The 24407-nt window shown below is 40.4% G+C and overlaps 1 protein-coding gene across 1 annotated transcript in view; it reads right to left on the bottom strand.

The window, feature by feature from the left end:
• The window catches only part of SVEP1 (sushi, von Willebrand factor type A, EGF and pentraxin domain containing 1), a 195044-nt gene that overhangs the window by 147460 nt on the left and 23177 nt on the right, over positions 1-24407 (bottom strand). Inside the window, exons 3-4 of the mRNA XM_029919633.1 lie at positions 17869-18124; positions 14737-14913 (exon numbers count right to left, since the gene is read on the bottom strand). Of these exons, the coding sequence (XP_029775493.1) occupies positions 14737-14913; positions 17869-18124 (433 nt within the window). The remainder of the gene's footprint in view (positions 1-14736; positions 14914-17868; positions 18125-24407) is intronic.

Here is a 24407-nt window from a genome sequence, read left to right as displayed (position 1 = left end):
TATGTTCCTTTGGGAGGAATAAGACGATGCTCCTCATCCCTTTTTCTCTGCTGAGCGAATGATTATCTAACATCCCTGAAATGACAAACTTAAAGAAATGGAGAACAGATTAGCATTTGCCAAGAGGTCAAAGTCAGAGCAACTAGGAGTAGAAGGGAAGTGTTGGGGCTCTGCAAGAGCGTTTTATGAATCCTTGTGGTGGTGGGGCTGTCGCGTATCCTGACTACATCCATGTCAATATCTGAATTGTGGTATTAACTACAGTTTTGCAAGATGCTACCATTAGGAGAAACGAGGAAAATGATATAGGGGATCATTCTGTATTATTGTATTATTTCTTCCTTTTCTTTTTTAAATGTTTATTTATAGTTTTGAGAGAGAGAGAGAGCATGAGCAGGGGAGCAAGTGGTACAGAGAGGGAGACAAAGAATCCAAAACAAGCTCTAAGCTGTCAGTGCAGAGCCAGACATGGGGCTCAAACTCATGAACCAAGAGATCATGACCTGAGCTGAAACCAGATGCTTTCAGATGCTTAACAGGCTATGCCGCCCAGACAGCCCATTCTTTATTATTTCTTTAAACAGTTTTTTTTAAATGTTTATTTATTTTAGAGAGAGAGAGAGTGAAAGAGAGAGGGAGACAGAGCATGAGCAGGGGAGGGGCAGAGAGAGAGGGAGACACAGAATCCGAAGTAAACTCCAGGCTTTGAGCTATCAGCACAGAACCTGACGCAGGGCTCGAACTCATAAACCATGAGATCATGACCTGAGCGGAAGTTAAACTTTTAACCGACTGAGCTACCCAGGGGTCCCTGTATTATTTCTTAAAACTGCATGTGACCCTACAATTCTCTCAGAATAAAAAGGCAATAAAAATTAAAAAGCAAAAGGCAGAGAAGCAAAATTTCAAGGTACATCCAAAAATATCCAAGATTGAGACACTGTATTTTGGAGTCCGGGGTTCCAGGTGGCTACATAGGTGTGGCTGGTTGGCAGTCAGAGATAGTTCTTCGTGGCTAACCACTGCCATGCAGATACCCTGATCTGTGAAACGGAATGCCATGAGCAGTGCATATGAGCACTAGAATGACTAGAAATTAGTATTCCTCCTGCTGAAAGTCATAAACTCACCTTCTTATTCATATATCAGTTTGAATAAAGGTTTACAGCCCCTCATGGGGGTCACACAATTCTCTTTCAAATTATTCTTAGGAAATATAAATGTATATAGTTTTTTCTTATTATTGTGAATGGGATTTGGTAGGTTTTTTTAAACTAAAAGTTTCTACATAAAAATTTGATTTTAATGTATTTTATTTTGTCAATTTATAAATCTATTCATTCTAGTGGTTTCCAATTTATTTCTTTGTATTTTCTAGGTTAAGAATAATAGCACATACAATAGTAAAACAACTCTTTTTGTTTAAGATATTAAATATTGATGGTGAAACAGATGTTGAACGTTGGTTCATTAATGTTTATGGTTATGGTTTATTATCACATATAATATGCATTTGATTCATTTTTCTTATAACTTGTTTCATGACATTTTCATATACTTGCTTCCATATCTTGATAAAATTTATAAATCTCAAGTTTCAATGGAATTTTTTCCAACCACTAACATTATCCTACACATAATAATAATGATTTCCCTTATATATTCGTTAAATGATTGCTAAAGTGGTAAAATCCCACATCATTCTGGAATGCTGTCGTACATTGCTAGATGAATTAAAACACTTCCCTCACACCATCGATCATCAATATATGCAAACAGCTTTATACACACACACACACACACACACACACACACACACACTATGGTTTTAGGACTGGATCTGGAAAATAGTATCAACAACTAGAGAACACAGAAGAGATAAGTGTGTTATTAGCCACTTCCTATTGTTGAACTCAGCCTTCCAGATGGCTTGCTTTGATTCTAAGCCAGTGCTTCTCAGGGTCAGTAGACTTGTTCACCTTCACTTCTCCAAAAAAGGAATGGAAAGTTCCCAGGAAGTTGGGAACCAAGCAGAGTTTCCATATGCTGTGTTCTAGTATCTGAACATACAGTTTGCTTTATTTATTCATTCATTCTTCCCTCAAAATTTATTAATGCTTACTCTAAGTCCCTGTGCCATGTAGGAGAGGCTATTAAAAAAGAGAGAGAGAGAGAGAGAGAGAGAGAGAGAGAGAGAGAGATACAATCCTGCCCTAAAGGAATTCATAAACTATTATAGAAGAAAAACCTACCCCAAATGATAATACCACGTGGTGGGTGTTAACAGAAAGAAAGAGGTATTTAAAAAAAACCAAACACTCTAACCCTAACTCATTGCTAGGGCAATGAATCTATGCCAGAAGGGATGAAAGGGAAAGTTTCATAGGAGAAGTGAATTTACTGTGAATCCTGAAGTACTGGTAAGAACTGGACAGAAAAGATGTGGGATATTGTAGACAAAGGAACCAAAATATACAACCATGGAGCCATGAACGGCCTTGACCTGTCTGAGAAGCCACACAGGTTTGAGACGGCTGGAGAAGATGCTACAATGTTCATAACCAAGATAATTGAACCCTAGTAGAATGACTTGGCGTTGATATTTCCTCTACAAGTTTACAGTGAGATACAGTAACACTTTTTGAATCTTATGTTAAAGCATTAACTCAGTTTGTCAGTACAGAACACAGTTTCTCAACCCCCATGCTACTGACATTTGGAACTTGGTGAGGACGGTTAGTGTGTTGTAGGATACTTAGCAGCATCCCTGGCGGCTAGCCACTAGATGACAGTGGCCCCTTCCAGTTGGGATGACCCATATTGTCTCCGGACAGTGCCAAGTATCCCCTGGGGGGCAAAATCACTCCCTGTTGAGAATCACACCATAGACTATAATAATTTAAATTAAGCAAATACTTAGTATATGCCAAATCCTAGCAAGCTTTTTCCACATATTATCTCATCTAATAGTTATAACAATCCTAGTATTATTAGCCCCATTTTATAGACTAGAAAACTGAGGTCCACAGAGGTTAAAAAAAAACTTGCCCAGAAAAACACAGTATGTGACAGAACTAGGATTTGAGTAAGATTCATATCACTAACTGCAATCAAGAACTATACATACAGATATGATATGTGTGTGTCTGTGTGTGTGTGTATATATATATATATAGCATGATGCTAATATGTATATGATATATAAAAATAAGATATATATAAATATATATATTTAAATATATATAAGATTTATATATGATATACAAAATAAGATATATATATTTATATATTTAAATATATATATATTTATATATGATAAATAAAAATAAGATACACGTATATATATATATATCTTACCATTTAAACTTGGCTCATCATCTGTCATTCAGTAAAATATCAGCCCCGTGCAGACCCCACAGAACCAAACATTTGGGATGCTAGCTACAACTTGGAAGCAAGAGCTGACTTTAAATACAACCTGGAAAGACCATGGAAATATTTCTGGATCATTCTTCATGCATAACGACCATGCAATGAGTGCTATGCATGGATCGTAAGCAATATAATGGCTCAGAGACCGTGTGGATACTGAATCTGAGCGAACTGGGTCTGCATGCTAACTGTTTTACAGGTGAGTCACATTAGGAAAACTTCTTAAATTCTTTAACACGGTTTCCTCTTCCGCAAATGAGGAACATGGACAAAAACTGCAAGAGGTGTGTGGTTCTGGCGTGAGTCATTTTAGAGAAACAATTTCCAGAACCTCAACATTGACAGGTACTCTGACCTAAGCTGATGTACCAGAGAAAGCATCTGCAGCACCTTTTCACGCCCGCTCTTCATTAATTTTTCAAAAGAAACGTGTACTTTTCATCCCTTCTAAATCTTAGCTACGGTCCATTGTCCTGAGGCAAGAAACCTTCAGCGTGATTCAAAAATCCTGATATCTGGAAGCCTTCCTTTTACTCAGGTACCATAAGCAAGTCCTCTAAGAAATGTTACTGGTTTTTCACAGATCTCAGTTAAATATCAATCAATATTTCCTGACATCAGAAATGGAGCATTTGGGCTCATTTCTGGGATGTTCTGAATTCAGTAACATGGTAGGCTGGGGAAGTATGAGTAAAAGCGTTGTTCATTTACCACCTTTTCTTTCCAACTTCTGACTGCTGTCAAAGAATATGTCACTTCTTTAGAAGAGTCCGGAGAGGACAAAGCAAGAAAGAAAATGTCCAGGGGAAATATTGAAGGCCGCAGCAACTTATTCTATCCAGCGAGAGACTCAAGAGCAGGCTCTCTGCCTTATTTATCAGCTGTGGAAATCTAAAGTAATATCTGGTCACTGGAATGTATGGTAGCTTATTTAGCCTTTTTCTCTCAGAAAATATTTGGAGGACAGGTTTAACTGTGTGAAATATTTTCACAAACAGGTTATATATAGATATTGGTCCATAGATTAAATAAGCTAAGTCTATGGCTCTAAGATTTGGGTAAGACTATATTAATGCACATTCTAAGGCAAAAGAATTTTATCAGAAACTACCGGATTGCTAAAAGTTTATTGAAATTTGTATCGTTCTGATCTCCCCAGGCATAATTTAAGAAAGCTCTTCCACACGAAACAGTCACAGGTTATTCTTTAACGTGTCCTAGTAAAGTCTCTTTGGGGGACTTCCCAAAAATTTGTGAAAAAGCAAATGGTTATAATGATTGGGTAACAACTACTTTTGCAAGTCAAAAGTATTCTAATTCTTCAGTTTCAATAAAATTGAAAAAGGACCTAAGGGAATAGGCAGCTAATAGATCATCTACAATATTTTTTTGATGATAGATCACTCATTCATTTTTGGCACATAACTCAGGAGGAACTCAAAGAATGAAGTGATGTCAATGTAATGCAACTCTTTTAAGCTCCATCTACACGTTAGTATGAAGAAGGTTTTCAGCACTAAAACCTACAAAAATGAAAAATACAAATGATCTGATGCTGCATGTGCTGTTATTCTGATAGCGGAAGTCCATGGACACATGAATTAATTAATGACCCATCCCATGTAGAGATGAAATCTCTAATAGCATCTTACTTCTACAGTAGTAAGTTTCAAAAGGAGTAATCGCTCTGACAAATGATATGAAAATAACGAGTATAACAATAACTCAGTCTAACAGCAATTTTGATCACAGAAAACTTAAAAATTAATTTCAATATATGGCCACAATTTTCATGGCAGAGAAGTACAATTCTGTGATCAATAAAAGGCTTTCAAAAATAAAAATTTACTGCATTCGAATTATGTGGTTCAAGAATGGAAGAGATCGACGAAAACAAGAAATCATGCAAAGTTTCTGCATTGTAAAAAGCTGCTTCACAAACAAATACTACCAGAAAGAATAAAATTTGTCATAGTATTTCGGTTTTAATGGGTACATTTAAAAGTGATATAATAGTTTTATTTTAAAAGTCAATACAGAATTATGGGAATGCCATCTTGAAAAATCTTGCTGAAAACTTTTTGATGGCTGTTAAAAATCAACAAGGGGTACATGGGTTTTTAGTTTGTTTAGGAGTGATATGAGCAAAATATTTAAAGGTTACTGATTAGCATCTGTTAAATGTTTTTCTTTGCATCCTGTTCCTTGTTCCTCGATTGCTTTTCATGGGTCTAGGAAACAGAAGGAGAAAACGTAACATTCTATAAATGATAAGCAGGAATTGGTTATAATCCTTACTTTGACAATTCTGGAACACTGGATATATTTTCATGAGTGTTCCTAGAAGACACAACATACCGACTTTGGGAAATTGCAATTCAAGATGATGATACAGGAAGACCTGGGTTCATTTCATCTCAAGGACACACTGTCTCTACAGCTGCACATGAAGCAACTTGCTCTGAAAAAACACTGAAAACTGAGCAATCGCTATGCATCAGACAAAAAAGAGAGGGCCCACATCAGTGCGTAGCAGAGACAAGGACGCAGTCTCACCATAAACCCCATCCCTGGCCGGGGTGACCCACCAATGGAGGAAACTCAAAGCCTAGGGCTTCTCCTTGAAGACTTAAGGGTTTGAATCCCACATCAGGCACCTGAACTTCGGAGACCTGCGCCTGAGAGAAGAGCCTAGAAAACACCTAGCTTTGAAAACCAACCCGAGCTCAGGGGTCATGTCCACAAGCTGCACAGGGCTGTAACCAATAGAGAAGCAGCAGCTCTCTCGGGGACCCCTCTACACAACTGCCTGCCCCCCCAACCCAAGCCATGGTGGTGCCAATCCAGAGGCACCTAGACTTCACGTGATGAGGTTCGTGTGCTAACCCGAAAGGGTCGGCCTTCCGGGCAGACATCTCACACAGCTCCCAGCTAGAAGCCTGCTGGCTGGCAGGTGCCATCTTCACGTTTGCACTGGCCAACTGGCGCCATCTTGTTTGTTTGTTTTAAATAGAGGTTTTGGGGGGGGGGTCCCCCCAGCAGGTGCCATCTGTACGAAGTCTCTCTGCCCTGTTCTACAGTGACAGTATCTCTGATTTGGGGCCCTGGCTTTGCAGCTGCCACCTAATAAAGGCTCCCCCTTCATCACCTGGCTCTGGTGGCCTAGGGCTTGCACTCCTGGGTCCCACTGATGGGATCAATGGGAGAGAGAGTTCTCGGCAGGCTACCACCCCCAGGGCACCGCAGAGACAACAGACTGAAACATATCCCAGTCTTTCCTTCAAAGAGGCCTGCTGCTTGTCCTAGAGCTTGGCCTGCAGGCACAGGTCTCAGGTTTGGCACACGGACGCTTACTGCTAAGAGGGAACAGGGGCAGGCGGATGCTATCTTGGTGCTTTCCCTCCTCCTCGCTGCAGCTCACCAATATCTCCCCCACAGGACCTTATGCACTCCACTAGAGGCTCAATTTTTCCGACTGCCACCCAGGGGACACCTCCAGATTACCTGGCTCTAGTGGCCAGCAGGGCTTATGCTAGCATTCCCACCAGACGATATGTATTTGTATAACTTAAAAGCTGCTGCCTGAGGGTCTGGCTTCTGATTACCCTGCATCCAGATGCTAACGGAGCTCCTCCCATTTGGGGACACTGTCAGGTCTTGGCACACCCTTAACAACTGAGCGTCATTAAAAGTAAAAATGGCTGCTTGGACAATCACAAAGTTTTGAGAGACAACCAGAGTTAAGGTCCATCTCCTACAGGCGGTCATTCCTTCAAGTCTGGGAGAGGTGGCTGTTTTATCTAATACATAGAAACCAACACAGAGAGTCAAGCAAAGTGGAGAAACAGAGGAATACTTTTCAAACAAAAGAACAATGTAAGACCTCAGGAAAAAAAAACCACCCTTAATTAAATGGAGATAACTAATTGCCTGATGCAGTTCAAAGTAATGGGTCATAAAGATGCTCACTGAACCTGGGAGAAGAATGGATGAGCACAGTGATAACTTTAACAGAGAGACAGAAAATATAAGAAAGTACCAAACAGAAGTCATAGACCTGAAGAATATAATAACGGAACTGAAAATACAGTTTACTGGCTTGGAAGTTTGGTGGTATTTCATATCTATGGCTGTAGGCATCTAATTCTATGCATTTCCCTGTTGCAAAATCGTGACAGACTGGAAAATGCACCAACAGGACTGAATACCCACCTCATTCAGTGGAAAACTGAAGAAACTAACCCGTTGTAGGCAGAAACCTTAAGTTGATGGGAATCAGTGTCAACCTGCTAGCAATATTCTGTCATAAAAAGCAAACAGGAATACATTGTACAAATTCCTTATACCTTCTGAACCATTATTAGGCACTGCTGGGGATGTTTTGGGGGAGAAAAAAAGTCAGCTAAGCTCTGCTCAGAGAACAAGATTTCCAAATGTTTTGGTTTCCACTCAAGAATTTGTAGAGCTCTCTGTCCTTTCTCTTTCCAAAGAAATGACATAATATTTAGACAAGAAAATGTCTGTGTGCAGCAAGGGGGCAGAGATTCATGCACATATATTTACATGCATATTTCCACACAAATATTTTAGTGTTTCTAAACACTAAATGATAAATAATATAACTTTTATGATAAAATATATGATAAATAAATAATATAACTAGGGCTTCCGCGTTTTATCACGCCCTCAGCCTTGGCCCTCATCCAGCTGTAATTCCCAATCTGCAAATCATTCCAAACTCCCTGAAATAGAGTCAATGTCTGCAAAGGAGCAGTGTCCTCAAGATGCCTATTGTCTTCATACTCTGCATCTCTCAGATCCCTTCAGGGGAAAGCTTAGAACAGCTGCCCTTGAGTGGATTTACAAGGGGAGTCCACAGGCTATTCACAACTGATTTGATGACCTAGCCACCTAAAAATGACCAATCCAGGATATCAACCACAGATCGAATTTCATTTATTGTTGACAAAGTTTAACCAAATGCAAATCTTTTACATTAAATACATTCTTAAGCTTTTCGTACCATGTGCCTTTGGACGAGGGACTCTGGTGACCAAGACAGACATGGAAACCATCCAATTGCCTAAGATTTCAAAAATAAGTTTTCACCCATCTAAGATTCTGGTATTAAACTGGACCTCATACCCACATCCTTTTTTCTTGAACACTTACTCTGCCTCTGAAGGTAGGCAGTGGGATACGCAATGAATCCTTCAGTGCCTCTTAGAATTACAAGTCAGACGAGGTAGAACAAAGAAAATAGTTGGGTGTGGTGGGAAAGGGAACGAGAAGAAGCATGGAAAAAGGTCTGAGGAATCAAATAGCATGGGATTTGGTGGAAAGTATAACTAGTTCCAGCTTTTAGCTCAAAGGGTAAAGACCGGCCAACTCAGGCAAAGCCTTTATGCCATGCGAAGAAGCCTGAAGTTTACTCCGTGAATGAGTCATGATTAAAAAACATTAAGCAGAGCTGCATTTTATATAACTCATTTTCTTCTTTTCCTTCCTAGTATTCAGTTAAAACATATGCTATATTTTGGGTAGAAAATGGTCAAATATTAAAGAGCTCATAAGGGTCCAACTATTACTTAACAAAATTTGAAATTATATTTTTAATTGCATGTTTATTTGTTAAATGCCCATCTCTATGGCCAGACTGTAGGCTCTGGAGCCAGACCACTTAGGTTCACATCCCAGCTCTACTGGGACTGTGACCCAGGACAAGTTACTCAGCCTCTCAGATTTTTAGTTTCCTTCACTCTAAAATGGAACAATACTCCAGAGAATTGTTACAAACATTAAGCGAGTGTGTGTGTGTATATATATGTGTGTGTGTGTGTGTGTGTGTGTGTGTGTATGTATATATATATAATTTTATATATTACATTTATAATAATATATGTATATATACACTCATATATAATGTATGTTAATGCTTGAAAGTGCCTGAAATATCATGTTCTCTTTAAATATTAATTATTATTATCAGTTATTATTGCTGTCGTCGTCGTCATCATCATCATCCCTATCACTGTCAAAGCCAATGTCAAAGATGCAGGATGAAGAAAGGAATACTAGAGCTAGAAACGGAAGCAACACCTTCTTTTCATTAGACTCCACAGTTAAGCGGTACAGTACCCTTAGCTGAAGTTCAATTACTAATCCTCCAGGAATGTTTTCGCAATCCTTTAAATGTAAACACGTGGTGTTAAAATCCCACACCTGAATTTGAATCATACAAAATATTTACGGTAAATGAAACTGAGTTATGTAGGTTTAAACAAAACCAAAATATCATAGGCCTTAACCGTTGATTTATGACAATAACAAAAAAAGTGTTGACATGTAAGTATTCTTGGCTTTTCTCTATCTCTGGTCCCCCAGATGATGATGCAGATGCGAGAGGAAAAAGTGAGAAGGGCGTGGAGTCTGAGTTAGGTCTTGTAAGGCACATACATGTGTGCTAGAGTATGAGTGGTGTGTGTGTGTGCACGTGCATGTGCGTGTGTGTAGGGGGGAGGAATCTGAAGAGATAAGCACAGAAGAGTTACAGTTTCTAAGGGAAAGCATGATAGAAAGGGGAGATTTTAAGAATTGCTTGGGTCTATATATCCCTATTTTGGAGTTAGAGAAAGTCAAGCGAAGGACTTGTACTATTTTGAAATTTATTTTGGTTGCTGAACTAGATTCCTTTTACTGCAATGCCTCTTTTAGCCGGGACTATCAGGAGTACGGATCTGTAAGTATTACAACTATGTTTCAAATTCTCTTTCTCTAGCAGATTTTTTTTTAGCGTTAATTGAACTTCTATCAAATGTGGTTTTTGTGGTCAGTGCCATTACACGAATGAATGGGACTTACATGAACAAAGTATTCTACCTTGGATTACTACTTCTGTAAAACCTGTTAGCACACCATCTCCAAGACCACCAGCCCAAAGCACATGATTGTTTTGAAATGAACTCAGAAGGTTTTGAGCCAAGGGAAATTAGAAACCATCTCAAACATATTAAGAAAGTCTCATAAAATTGAACTTTTTGGTCAAAGCATCACTTGTTAGTAACATCTAATGGATCCCTTCAAGCCTGCATTCAGGCTAAGATGTTCCGAATATGGAACGGATCACAATGATTAAAATCTTGCTGGGCATCAAGGTCTTGTCTGTGAAGCACATGCTTTCTGTGACAGTGGGTCTCAGGCCACTTTAAGCAAAGCTACTGCCTCGGACAGGGCTTTGGAAAGTCACTGTTTGAGAGCCCAAGCAATCTAGACTGCCCTTCACCCAGAACGAGGAGGGAAAAAGAGAAAAGCCCAGTCATATTGCAGCTATCAGCTTTCGTTGAAGGTTGACAGCACCAGTGGAGACTCTAGAATAAAGGAAGGACAGTAGGTAATTGGGAGACCTTCATTCTGCTTCCACTCTGGCACTTATTTCCTATATGGTCACGGGATGGAGTTTCCTCATCTCCCAAGCGAACAGTGAGCAAAGTCCCTACAGGCAGCTCTAGCATTCTGGTCTATGAAACTAACAAATACGATTCGCCTCAGCATAGTTTTCCCTAACCAAGCAAACAAGCTCAACTTTCCTCAACATGGAGTGACTCATTAGCCCACTGCCTTCTCTCAGTCGGTATTCTTGGTTTGCAATGGATACTCATGGGTTAAAACTGCAATCCACCTTTAGTAGGTGTAAGCCTTCTTGATGGTACCTACCTGCAGGCGTAGATCCTCCTGATCCTCCCATGGCAAAGTTTCATAAAATATACGGTGTCCTTCATCTTCAAGTATCTCACACATGAGGTAACTACTTAAATATCCATTCATTAACTTTCTCATAGTAATATCTAAATCACGGCACAATAGTGATTAATAACAAAAGCACCACTGATTAAGAATTGATGGGCCAGATACTATCCTAAGTAGTCTAAGTATATACTCTCAATTAACCTAAATATATATGTATGTATATATAACATATATCTATATATGTAAAGTAACAGATGTATATATGTACATATATACATATCTATGTATTTCTATATACTAAGATATATGTGTGTGTATATGTACATATATACACACCATTATTAGGTGTATATAACATACATACATACACCATTATTAGGCCCAGTTTACATAAGAAACTGAGAATCAGAAGAAATTAATTATCCAAACCCACATCATTTGTAATTGGCAGAAGCTGAATTTGAGCCAAATCTTCCCATGTTTTTGAACACTTTGAGCACCGTTCAGTGTCTATGATCTCTGAAAAGCAATGTATATAAGAAACTATTTTCAAAAAGGCAAAACAAGCAGTGTGGTATCTTGGAAATAACATAGAATTGGATAAAAGTGTCCTGGGTCCCTACTGGGGTCCTGCTGACGGCTGGATATGCCATCTCAAGCAAAATATTCATCTCTTCCGAGACCTCAATTTCCTCTTGTGGAATGAGGGATTCCAAGCAGATAACCTCTAAGGTTTCTTCTGGCTCTAAAGAGGAATGATTCGGTTCTGAAAGGCACTGTTTCTACAATGAGGAAAAATACTGAGAATTCCAACTATTCAAAGTTAAAGGTATCACCCTCTCCTGGAGCAAGACAATGGCTATCATCAAAGGCACCTTCTGATCTTACCTGGAGGGATGATCTTAGTAGAACCTTCCCTGCAGTTCCTTCCTTACTGCACAGTCCTGTTTCTTTAATCACAGTTTGTGCGGGGAGACTGTGAGTTCTTAGCAGGTGAGGACCATGTCTATCTACCCATCACATCCCGGCCTGATGCCTAGCACAGGGCTTGGCGTGAAAAACACACTCAATACCATTTGTCAGCTGAATAGATTGTAAAAGGAGATCACTGCTTCCACGTTCTCAGTACTGGATGAGTTAGGGCTAGTATTTCTTTTTGCCTTTCCTAAAAAGTCTGGTAATGAGTCTTTCATGCCACAGGAAAGATGCAATTAATTTAGTTTCTCTTCGTTCCTAGCATGTAGGAGAAGCCAGTGCTGAGTGCTGCCTCCTACAAATATACAAATCCCAGCACACACCCTGGGGTTCCAACACTCCTTTTCCTAATCCCTTAGAAACAAATACTGAAGATGACAGTATGAACATTTATATTGATGCAACTACATCTAATATAAATCTTGCGTGAAAGGAAGCCATAAGCCGAGGCTTACTCGTTTAAGAGAAGGGATGGATAAATTAATCCTTTCGTGTTGGTGTTCTTGGCGGGAACCAGCTGCGAAAGCACTCCTGTCCCCTCTCTGAGGCTCTCGGACAAGCCCACCCAATGTCACACATTTCATAGACTGCTGTCACTTGCTGTGCCTTCCAGCCCAGAATGAATGGCCAGCAGCAGCCACAGCTACTTGGGGATCTGGGGGTAGTGGGTTTGTGAACTGCCCCCTCTCTCAGTCTGCCGTTTATCCCTCGGGATGCCAGATTATAGGGCCGTGGAACAGCGGGGGCTGCGGGCCAGCCTGGCTGGCCAGCCACATGGCAGTGGCTTGTTGGCAAGGAGCAGTCCAGTCTACGACCACATGGAAAGCAGACCTGCTGACTACAGCATGGAGCAAGGAAAATGAGAGCTTCTGCCTGTGTCTGGTGGGCTTGGGTGGGAGGAGGGGAGAGAAGGGGGGTCAGGGAGAGTGCCAAGCTGGGCTGTTGATGAAAGTGTGGGAAGATTCCAGGAGAGGCATTTTGCCAACTCAGAGGCAGTTGGGCTGATTTTTCCCCCCTTTCTTCTGCTTAAATGAGAATTCCTGCTGGGTGGGGTAGGAGCAGAGCCAAGAAAGGAGTGATTTGCTGGGTGAGCAGGGATGGTTGGACCTAGGAAGTATGTGTCTGCCCACTGGGACCAGGGCCAGGGGAGGAAGGAGAAATGAAAGGAGAGGAACTGAGGGGCAACCAGAGTAAAAAGAATAAAAGAAGAATGCAAGATGAAATGTCCTATGAGGAGAAGGAGAAGAACAGAAAGAGAAAGCAGGTCACGTAGACAGAGAGGAGTCACATTTCTGTGCTACCGAGCAGGCCTACTTACCCTCCAAATGTCAGCATAAAATAATGTTCACATGAAACAAGCAGCAAAAGACCACATGGTGTAGTCTGAAGTAAACCCACTGCTCCTAAATTTTCCTGGTGGCTGTTAATTTCCACAGGAATATATCCTTCTCAAACAGCAAATGTTGTCTTTTGGCTAAAACAGAACAAAGAAAATGCTACCACAGAAAGCCACATACTACTTCCAAAGAAAAGGAGAATATTATTTAGAAGTAGCTCCTAAAATATAATGTAAAACACCAGAGTCCTAAGTTGCTCTTTTTGGCTTTTTCTAATGAAATATTAGAAATATAAAGATCTTTTTGTGAAAAAATCTAGAGCAGGTAGAATTACAAATGTCAATAAAGTGAATTCCATTGTGAAGTGATGTCACTTTTAAAGCTTTCTTTTTTTAACATTTTTTAATGTTTATTTTTGAGAGACAGAGTGCAAGTGGGGGAGGGTCAGAGAGAGAGAGAGAGAGAGAGAGAGAGGAGGAGATACAGAATCTGAAGCAGGCTCCAGGCTCTGAGCTGTCAGTGCAGAGACCAACGAGGGCCTTGAACCCACGAACTGTGAGATCATGACCTGAGCTGAAGTCAGATGCTTAACCGACTGAACCACTCAGCTGCCCCAAATATGAAGTTTTCTGAGATCCCTCTGTGGAGACTTGTGAAGAATTGAAAGATCAAGTGAAAGTTGCAAATTTTGTGACAATCCCGCAAGTTACATGTGGCCGAAGGACCAGAATCCCACTGGTTTCAATCTCCTACAGACACAACGGCATATTTTGGCTTAAGCGTCTATAGGACAGACTTGGTTACTGATTCATTACAAGTGAAAGACCCCAAATCTTCCCCTTCCCAGTTCTGAACCTAGGCTTCAAGAGGTCTCGCAAGCTTCCTTTCCCCCTCTTGGACCTCTGCCACCACCACGTGGACAACGCTGGGCAGCCTGATAGAATCTGAGAGATCACACGAAGGTCAACCTAGTGGTCCTAGACAAAGTCATTGTAGACCAGACTCCGACCAGCTGTTCCCCAAATAGGTAAGAAAACCCAGCTAAGATCAGCGAGGTGGCCTGCCCGACTCATAGCTGATGACAAATGCATGCGAAAGTCAGCACCACTGAGACCAGACAAGCTGCCCAATTGACCCACAGACACACGAGATAATAAATGTTTTATGCCACTGAGTTTGGGGATCTTTTTTTTTTTACACAGCAACAGATAACCTCTGGGATTACACCCCCAAACCGGAGACTCACCTGTGCATTCATACTGCAGACCTTCCCCATAATAGCCCTTTTCACAGACGCACTCAAACTGCCCCGTGTGAGTCCCACACTTGCAGCTCGCCATTCGGTCACAGCAGTCTTTGCCGGCTTCACACAGATATGAGCAATGAGACATATCCTCTTGAATAAAGCTCCCAGAAGGCAGATCTATCAATGACATATGACAGAGGGTAATAAAAAACAAATTCGCAGTTCAATGTTACATTCTCTAGTTACTAAAGGGTCGGTGCAAGCTGCAGGAAATATCTTTTCACATCCGCCAAATTCCCAGCTGCACCCCCCTCCCACCCAGATATGAATGCGTGTTCTTCGCACTAGCACAGGCTAGGAATGTGCCTCAGCCAGTTACGTTATTTCAGTCTGGGACTTCATCATAAGCTCTCAGGCTATGCAGGGTCAGGCAGAAATCAAGCGCTTCAGCAAGGAATCTCCAGATGCAGCAGGAAGTACTGTAGTCAGTTCCACAGCTCACTCCCCTGGTTTCCACATCAGCGGCGTTCCACTGCCGCAGGATGAGGTCAGGCAGTGGTAACTAGATTTCCAAAATGCTTTTTCAAAAAAAAACCCAAATAAATAAAATGGCAATCTTGACTGCTGCAAAAGGATTATGAGCTACTGACTTAAGAGTAAATCCCATAACTTCCATAGTTATTTGATAAAGACTTCACAACGCCACACAAGGTTAATAATAGAACCAGAATATGACTTATTCCTCAATGGTAAGTAAATTATCATGTTTAATGTGATGGGATTTCATGCCAATTACTTGAGCCATGATCTGAAGTGAGGCATGCTGGGAAGTCAATAACTCAGGCAGAGTTATTCAGAAAGTGACTTAACAGGGCAGGGTAAGGTTGAACATGACCCATCTAGAATGGATGGCCTAGAATCAGGCAAATAATAAGTTCCATTTACTCTGCTGAAGAAGTTCAAAAGTCTTAGCCCAAATCCTAGAGGTAGGTCCCTGGTACTGGGCCCAGATATAGTGATGGGCCCCTCATAGGAACTTCAATGTATGAGTTCCACCAAGAAAAATGTACTGCAATTGGATACCTGGAAAGAAGATTGGTAATGGCCTCATTTATGGACCATCTATCTCTATGCATTAAGACTCTGAACAGTACACAGGGGCAGAGTAAATAGAAGATGCGAGCCCCAAGGGAAGGTGATCCTATTAAATGTACAATGAGGTACTCTATTAAAGCTCTATCTAAGAGACTGTGGTGTAGGTAAAAGGTCTGCAACATGCACACTTAGTTCTGAGGCACTGGGCCATGGGGTTATTTGGCAGTAGAGCAACTTAGGAGCAAGAAAGATCTAGTTACCAAGATGGGACACTGGCATTCAGGTCTGGGAGAGAGAAAAGAAGTTACATATGGGGCAAACTATTATTCTGTAACCTTCGTCTAGGGAAGATGGCCAGACACATGGATGGTCTTGAGACCCAAAGTAGATCCAACCAGATTGAAAGTAGCCTCAGAGAACACAAAAGGGAAAATGATGCTCATTTCCTTTGACTTGACCATGTCTTTGCAATAGAAACAGGATCTTTCCTTACCAAATCTGGAAACTCGATCAGAGAATTATGCATTCTAGATATTTGCTTATTGTCATAAAAGTAATGCCTTCCAAAACTCTGTTGCAATACTGTAACCAAAAGAACACTCTGTCCCACCCAGCTTCTGGGGCAACTTGGCACTAGGGTTCTAGAAGGCCCCAGTGCTACAAGCAGAGGGCTCACAGACCTGGAAATTAGTCCTCTACAACACAGCTAGTAACACCCAGGATTTCAGAATCTCATCTGTTAATGGCCCCCCTGCCGTCCCACTCAACATACCACTTTCCCCTGAGAAAAGGAGAAACAAAGGAAGGCCCATGGTTACTGAACTTCTGACATGTGACAGCACTATACTTAGTCAATTTTAAGTATTTTACTTAACCCTATTGACAAAACCATATGGTACATATTCTAGCATCTTCCTTTTAAAAGTAGAGAAAGTGAGGCTTGTAGAGGTTAGATAAATTGTCTAAGGTAATAACAACAGTGGGCAGTTGATGAGGGCTTCGGATAATAAGCCCTCAGTAACTTTTCTAATCACTTTATATGTATAACCCATCTACTTCTTGTGACAATCCCACGGAGTAGGTACTATTCTCATTCCCTAAACTCTTAACAAGATACTTAAGGAATGCAAAAGCTAAATAATTTGCCAAAAGCCAGATGGAAAGTCGGTGACTAAGATTTTTTGTTGTATCCTAAGCTAGTCCGAGATCCTGTTCTAAATGCTTCCCTTGGAACTATGATAGGGCTGATCTGCTCGCTATGAACATCACTAACTGCCTGAAACCTCGTGTGGCCATGGCTTGCCCATCAAACCAAATCTTTCACGTGGATACATGTAAGGGGCAAGACTCACTTGCTACCTGGCTTTGGTCTGAAGCTGGATCTCCTGTAATTTCCCCTCCAAGCCCTGGAGGTTCATCTAACCTAAATCACACAACTAAATGTCCTTATAAATGGTGTAAAAAGAACCCTAGTTAATGGATTTGCTGACTTTATCCCTTGTTGGGATAATGCTCTTCAACTTTTACATAAGCATCATGCGTCCTCAGTCAGGTCAGGAAGTATATGCTAAGTACTTATTGTCCCTATATCTACATGTGTATTTCTGGAAACATTCTGGTGAGACTCACTGTGCATGTCTCTGAATGTTTACTTCATCCTTCCAGAGAGCTGTAAATGAGATCTAAGTCAAGGCTTCCCACTCTGTGTGTGGCCTTAAAACACACCTAAATTCATTCCTCTGATTCTAATAGTTCCAGGTGGGAGCATATGGATATTCTGTGAAAATCCATCGCAGCTGTTAAAAAACAAAACAAAACAAAACAAAAAACCCCAAATATTCTTCTTGCAAATCCGACTGTCATCTCTGTTTATGAAGTTCACACAGCTCACAGCTCCCAAGACACCAAGGACACATGGGCATCGTGCTCAGAGAAGACATCACAGGGTTCGGTATTACCCTCCAGTGGGTTCCAAGCAGTAGAAGAGAAGGAACCCCCATTGAATTGCGTCATGTTTTGCTGCTGGGTTTCCATTACCTTCATGCAATGCCCGGCGAGCTAACGCCTCAAATTCTTCAAAACTGTGGAGCAGGTAGCAGTGTTCCTCCTTTGGGCTGGAAGCCATGTCATTCAGCTCTCGAATGTTCCCTTGCCATATGCCAAATGTGAAGATCTCCACTCCAAAATCTCGCAGAGATGCTGCAACTGGCCTGGGATCTCCCCCATTGGAATAGCCATCAGTAATGAGGAATATAACTTTTGTTGAGTTTTCTCTAGAGTGATGGAGAATTTGCTGTAATGAAATAAAGTTTGTGTGAGTTTGCACGCTGTTGGCGTACTATGTGCTTCCCTTCTTGTGTAAAACAGTATTTGTGAGGATCCTTAGCATGTCACTAGAGTGAGGACAAACACAGATCAGTGAGAGCGAAGCAGAACCAGGCACAGAGTAGGGCCTACCATGGTCTCGGCACTGACCCACCGAAACCTTAAAAGCACTTAAAACGTATCATTAACAGCAGCAGCAGCCGCATTATCATCAGCAAATATTTGTGGAATTCTTACAGATTTTCAGGCTCTCAAAACATGAACCAAATCTGAGTCCTACGTATCTATTTCCAAGTACATCTAGCTAGCTGCCCATCTATCGATTTAGCTGAATCCTCCCGTGATCATATATCAAAAGCCTGATTAGATGAAAATTTAACAGAAAATGTCTTTTCCAAAGTTGACAATGGCCAATCTACTTCCCATGTTTGTTTTTCCACTGCTCCTCCAAAACTGTAAGACTGATTCAATCCTTCATTTTTTTGGGACCACTCAGTATTAGGACAGAATCAGCTGGTATTGGTGGTGTCCTATCTTTATGAGAAAATACTGATTTATTCAATCTGACACTTGGGCTTTATTATTTTAGGACAAGTGAGTTATGCTTTATAATGTCATATGCTATCCCTCCTCTACAGACAGAAGGGAAAAAAATGAAACCTTTTTAAAAAAGGCATCTAATGGGGCACTCGAGTGGCTCATTCGGTTGGACATCTGACTTTGGATCAGGTTGTGATCTCACAGTTCATGAGTTCGAGCCCCGCATCGGGCTCTGTGCTTGCAGCTGAGAGCCTGGAGCCTCCTTCAGATTCTGTGTGTCCCTCTTTCTCTGCCCCTTCCTCACTTCCTTTCTCAAAAATAAACATTAAAAAAAAGGCATCTATTTAGTGCCACTGATGCATTATAACATCAATTTGTGAAAACACAGGGAATCCAGTGGTCACTCTGGTGCTGTTATTAAATTTACTGTTGTTGCATTTCTTTTTTTTAAAATGTTTTATTTATTTTGATACAAAGAGAGACAGAGCATGAGAGGGGCAGGGGCAGAGAGAGAAGGAAACACAGAACCAGAGCAGGCTCCAGGCTCTGAGCTAGCTGTCAGCACAGAGCCTGATGCGGGGCTCGAACCCACAAACGTGAGATCTGACCTGAGCTGAAGTCAGAGGCTTAACCAACTGAGCCACCCAGGCGCCCCTGTTGTTGCTTTTCATCAGAAATGGGTAGGGAAGGAAAAGAAGTGCCAGGGCATATTTTCTGACAAGTTATTAGAAAGAGGACTTCAATGTCTATTAGGCAATAATTTAGGTAGACTCTCGAGGTAGTTAGGAAGAGCAACAATAGCCTATGTTTTGCTGAAGTTAAAAGGAGATGATATGATTTAAAATTCACTCCTTCACTGACTCAATTCACTTTAAGGGGCAGGCTCAGCTCTAAGCTCCAGACTCAGCTCATAAGACCCATGTCTTCATTAGTATATAATTCATAGCTATTGACTCTAATTTAATACTCCTGGCAACTTTTGTTGCTGTTTATGAGGTAAAGATAAAGCCATTAAACCTGAACGTAAAGACAATTAAATCAGGGGTGCCTGTATGGCCCAGCTGGTAGAACATGTGACTCTTGGTCTTAGAATTGTGAGTTCAAGCCCCACATTGGGTGTAGAGATTACTTAAAAACAAAACCTTTAAAAAAAGACAATTAAATTAAAAATGACTTTGAAAACATCTGGAAAGCAAGCAATTTGAGAAGAAGGATTCTAACACTTCATCCCCCATGTCCCCTCAAAAGGCTACTGCTACTAAAGCCAAAGAGAATCAGAAACCAGCCTACAGAAGCTCCTTCTGGCCAAACAAAGGGCAATTTGAGTACCAGCAAAAATAATAATTGAAATAAATTTAAATGCACCATATATTTACATTTTATCATATACATTTACCTTTAAATGTGTATAAACATTTATATTTTTGGTTAGTACACACTCCAGGTAAAAAGCTCTTTCAATATGAACAATAATTGGAATGGACTGAAACACACACACACACACACACACACAGTTTTTTCAGTCAGTACCACCTCTAGGGAAAAATCCAATGATTTGTTATAAGAGGCATAGAGTGAGATATTTTATTTGTCTTTAAAGTCAGACATCAGGATTCTAACTAGTTCTAGCACTCTAAGACGTGGCAATTTGTGTTTACACTGGCTTTGCTCTTTACCACGTGATAAACTCTCTGAGTTGTTCCACTCTGAAGTCATAACCTCACCTCCAAAGACACTCCATTAAGCTTTTGCTCATTTCCACTACTCTCCTTTAACAAGACCATGGAAGCAAACTGGAAGCAATGTCCTAAGGAAGTGAGAACTGGTATGGAAAGAAGAAGAGAGAAAACAAGTAAATTGTCTTTTTTGGTATGGTATTCTTGACAGTGTCTGGCACGGAGCATGGGTTCATAAATATCTACTCAGTGAATGGGTTCATGAACGAATGAGTGAATAAACACTAGGATTCTCTGAAGACAGTTCCTTGAGTGAGCTGGTCTTGACGGAGCAGTAGGAACGTATAAAATACTTGTGTGCGCTCGCATACTTTATTTTGTATAGTTTTGTACAAAAAAGGTAAAGTTTCTCTTTTGTGCCTTTACTGTCCTTCTGACATACACAAATATTATTTTATAATATTAATTTAGCTCATGACAATAATATTCCTTAACTTTCAGGTTAGGATTCAGGGATTTAGCAGAGATTTCTTGTAGAACGACTCATTACGTGCACAACACATTAAGTAGTAATTCTAATTTTCTTCTCTTCTTGCAGGGAACTGGAAGTATTTACAGGAACCATTATATCTGCTGGCAGGAAAATATATTAAGCTTAAAACAGTCAGAAGAATAGCAGGACTACTAGTCCAAGCAAAGAATTACACAAGATCTTGGTTTGGAATGCACTTTAAAAGACAGAGGAAGAGTACATGATTTACTGAAAATATTTTACCCCCTTCCCCCAATCTTTCTGCTCCATCATACTTGAATAAAAACATAATTCAATAGAAACCTTTTCATCCCACAGATCTAAGAAATAAATAGATCTTTGGTAATGTTTGTGGAATGTGGTAGAGGCCTAGCACTCGATTCTCCTTCTGGTGTTTCTGAAATCATTTACATCATCTGCTATCCTTTGCAAGGCATTTAAGAAGTAGATTTTTTTTTTGGTCCAGAATAGTGAATGAGGAAAACCCTTTTCTGCCAAAGAAAAACTCAACATGGACTTTGTCCGGCCAAAGGTTATCGCCATCTGTGTTGTATCAAGCCTCTGATTAGCTTGTATAAATATCGGGCAGGGAAAGAAGCCCCCCCTTGTCCAGCAACAGTCATTAAAATGATAAAAATGCAGGGTTGTGTAACATTGTTCCAACACCCGAGATCCATCACCATTACACAAGACTGACTGCAACCCCACCCCTACCCCCTAAGTCAGGCCACAAGGGAACTGTTTGGAAAAATGGTCTTGAAAGAAAAAGAGAAGTCACAACAAATCTGACGTGGGGACGATATTTGCCCCTTGGACTCCCTTACTCAAAATACATGTCGATAGAAGACCAATGTCGCACAACCCTGTGGTTTTGGCCCAACTTGACTCTGGAGACCATGGAGAGAAGCGCAAAAGTCACCCCTGAAAGAAGGGGGCGGCTGGAATCGATGCCTGGTGTGACAAGGCTGTATCAGAGCCACACTCGGTCAGGGAGCAGGAAGTTAGTAAATATGGCCAATGTCTCAACTGGTTTTCCACATGTGTATATTCTTCTTTGTTAGGAAACATTATGGACAAACGAGGCACCAGAAGCTACTTATAAGACTCTCCTCATCCTTCACATTCTAGGATTTCACCAAGTTTCATCAGTTGGTTAATATTCTTAATCTGAAGACTCAAATATCCTTCAATTTGAGGAATGCTTACTGTTCTATATCTTTGAATAACATCTCTGGGGAAAGAGGTTATCGTCTGTTGGGTAGTCATTTTCCGGACTTCATTGATTTTATCCTAGTTGTTTTGGTTTGTTTGTTTTTTTCACTTTTATCTCATCTTCCTGCCCTTCTGAATTCGGTGGAAATGTCTGAAGTTTTTCTTCCCTATCACCTTTTGTGCCGGATGCATGATTGTCTCCTCCTCTGCATTCCTAAGAATTGAGCCTGGCCTCACATTTTATTTTTCTTGTGACAATTATTTCTTCATCTTGGATGTTACCTCTTTATTCCTTGCAGCTTCTCGGCCACTTGTGTTTTCATTTCAGTCTATTGTTTATCCCCTCATTTCTCATCTCATTTCAGTGTTTTATTTACTTAAGTGCATGGAACAAATGCTTTCTAGGATTTGGTTCTGTTCTGCATAGTGAATTCTTATACTTTATCTGTATCTTACATTCGATCTTTATTTTATTTAGCAGAAGTCTTTCAAAGAAGCCAGATAGAGGGGTTCTATTGGGTAGTTCAGGTCAAGATAGACATAATCTTATCCCAGGAGGAGGAAAAGTTACAAAAAGCCAAGAGCAGGCCTTCTGAAATCTTCTGTAATCTTTTTAATGTCTATTTATATTTGAGAGAGAGAGAGACAGACAGACAGACAGTGTGCAAGTAGGGGGTGGGGGCAGAGAGACAGAGACAGAATCCGAAGCAGGCTCCAGGCTCTGAGCTGTCACCACAGAACCTGATGCGGGGCTCCAACTCATGAGCCATGAGATCATGACCTGGGCCGAAGTTGGACACTTACCCAACTGAGTCACCCAGGCAACCTGAAATCTTCTGTAAACCCAAGAGCCACAAAATCAACTTGCAGATTTAGAAGGCTATGTGTGACTTAATACCAAAATAAGAAGAAAATAAGCACAGTGCCACAGTGCTTGTTTCACTAAGATTTAGAAAGTCATAACCTCTATGAGAATAAGAATAAAGCCAATGAAAGAGAACAGGGGAAGAGGAAACAGGGAAGTGCAGGCAAAGAGGGATTTGATAGGCAAATAATTCAAGGAAATCCAAAATACAGGGAAAGACTTAGAAACCCATAATGGTTGTAGTGAGATAAAATGTCAGAAGCTCAAACTGATAAAATTCAATATAATCCTTAGTGTCCAAGCTGCTGACTAATCTCACTTATGACTGTAGAAGCACAATTCCAAACAAGCCGAATTCAAATAATATTCAAAAGTCTCTCTCCTTTATTCAATAAGGCACATTCCTCAAAGGCAAAATTTGGTTAAAATTAGTAAATCTTTTGCTGTAATACAACACAACTATTCCAATTTAAAGACAATAATAATCCAAGATGCTAAAAGCACATTCAATAAAATTAATTTCTGCCTATTTCAGTAAATTAAGTTACCCCATTAATAGATGGTCTATCTCAAAGCAACAAACTGTGAAATACCAGCACATATTCCAATTAGATAAGATGTGAATAAGCAATTCTAAATGTTTTCACTATTATTTAAAATCCTTTTGGGAGTCACTGGGTGGCTCAATTGGTTGGGTGTCTGACTTTGGCTCAGGTCATGATCTCACACTCTATGAGTTCAAGCCCTGCGCCAGGCTCTGTGCTGACAGCTCAGAGCCTGGAGCCTGCTTCAGATTCTGTCTCCCTTCCTCTCTGCTCCTCCCCCCACTCGCACTCTGTCTCTCTCTCAAAAATAAAATAAAAACATAAAAAAAATCCTTTTGAAATTTCCACCCAAGGCAACAAGACACAAAACCAAAATAAATACTACACTTCTTAAAGTTTCTGCTCCTTCTCAAAAAATCAAAATTAAAAAGCAAAGAACAATTGGAAAATATATTCGTTAAGCTTATTGAATAAAGTACTGAGGTCTTTAAGTATAAAAAAATTTACGCACCTCTAAGGGAAAATAGAAAAAAATAACAGAAATATAGGTGAGTGTTTGACCAAACAAAATGAAGACCAAAAAAAAAAAAACAAAAAAACAAAAACAAAAAAAAATTCTATTTGTCAGAAAATGTCAAAAATATTCAACGTCACTAAGCCAAAATAATGTAAGTTAAACAATAATACTATTTTTTACTTCCCAAACAGCCAAAGATTTCAAAAAAAATTTTTTAAGGTTTTTATTTATATTTGAAAGAGAGAGAGAGAGAGAGAGAGCGCGAGCATGAGTGAGGGAGGGGCAGAAAGAGAGGGAGACACAGAATTGGAAGCAGGCTCCAGGCTCTGAGCTGTCAGCACAGAGCCAGACGCAGGGTTCAGAC

This window comes from Suricata suricatta, chromosome 13 (genome assembly GCF_006229205.1).
Source record: "Suricata suricatta isolate VVHF042 chromosome 13, meerkat_22Aug2017_6uvM2_HiC, whole genome shotgun sequence".
NCBI lineage: Eukaryota > Metazoa > Chordata > Mammalia > Carnivora > Herpestidae > Suricata > Suricata suricatta.
The sequence above is the reverse complement of the archived record's forward strand: the minus strand, read 5'-3'. Positions and strand labels throughout refer to the sequence as shown.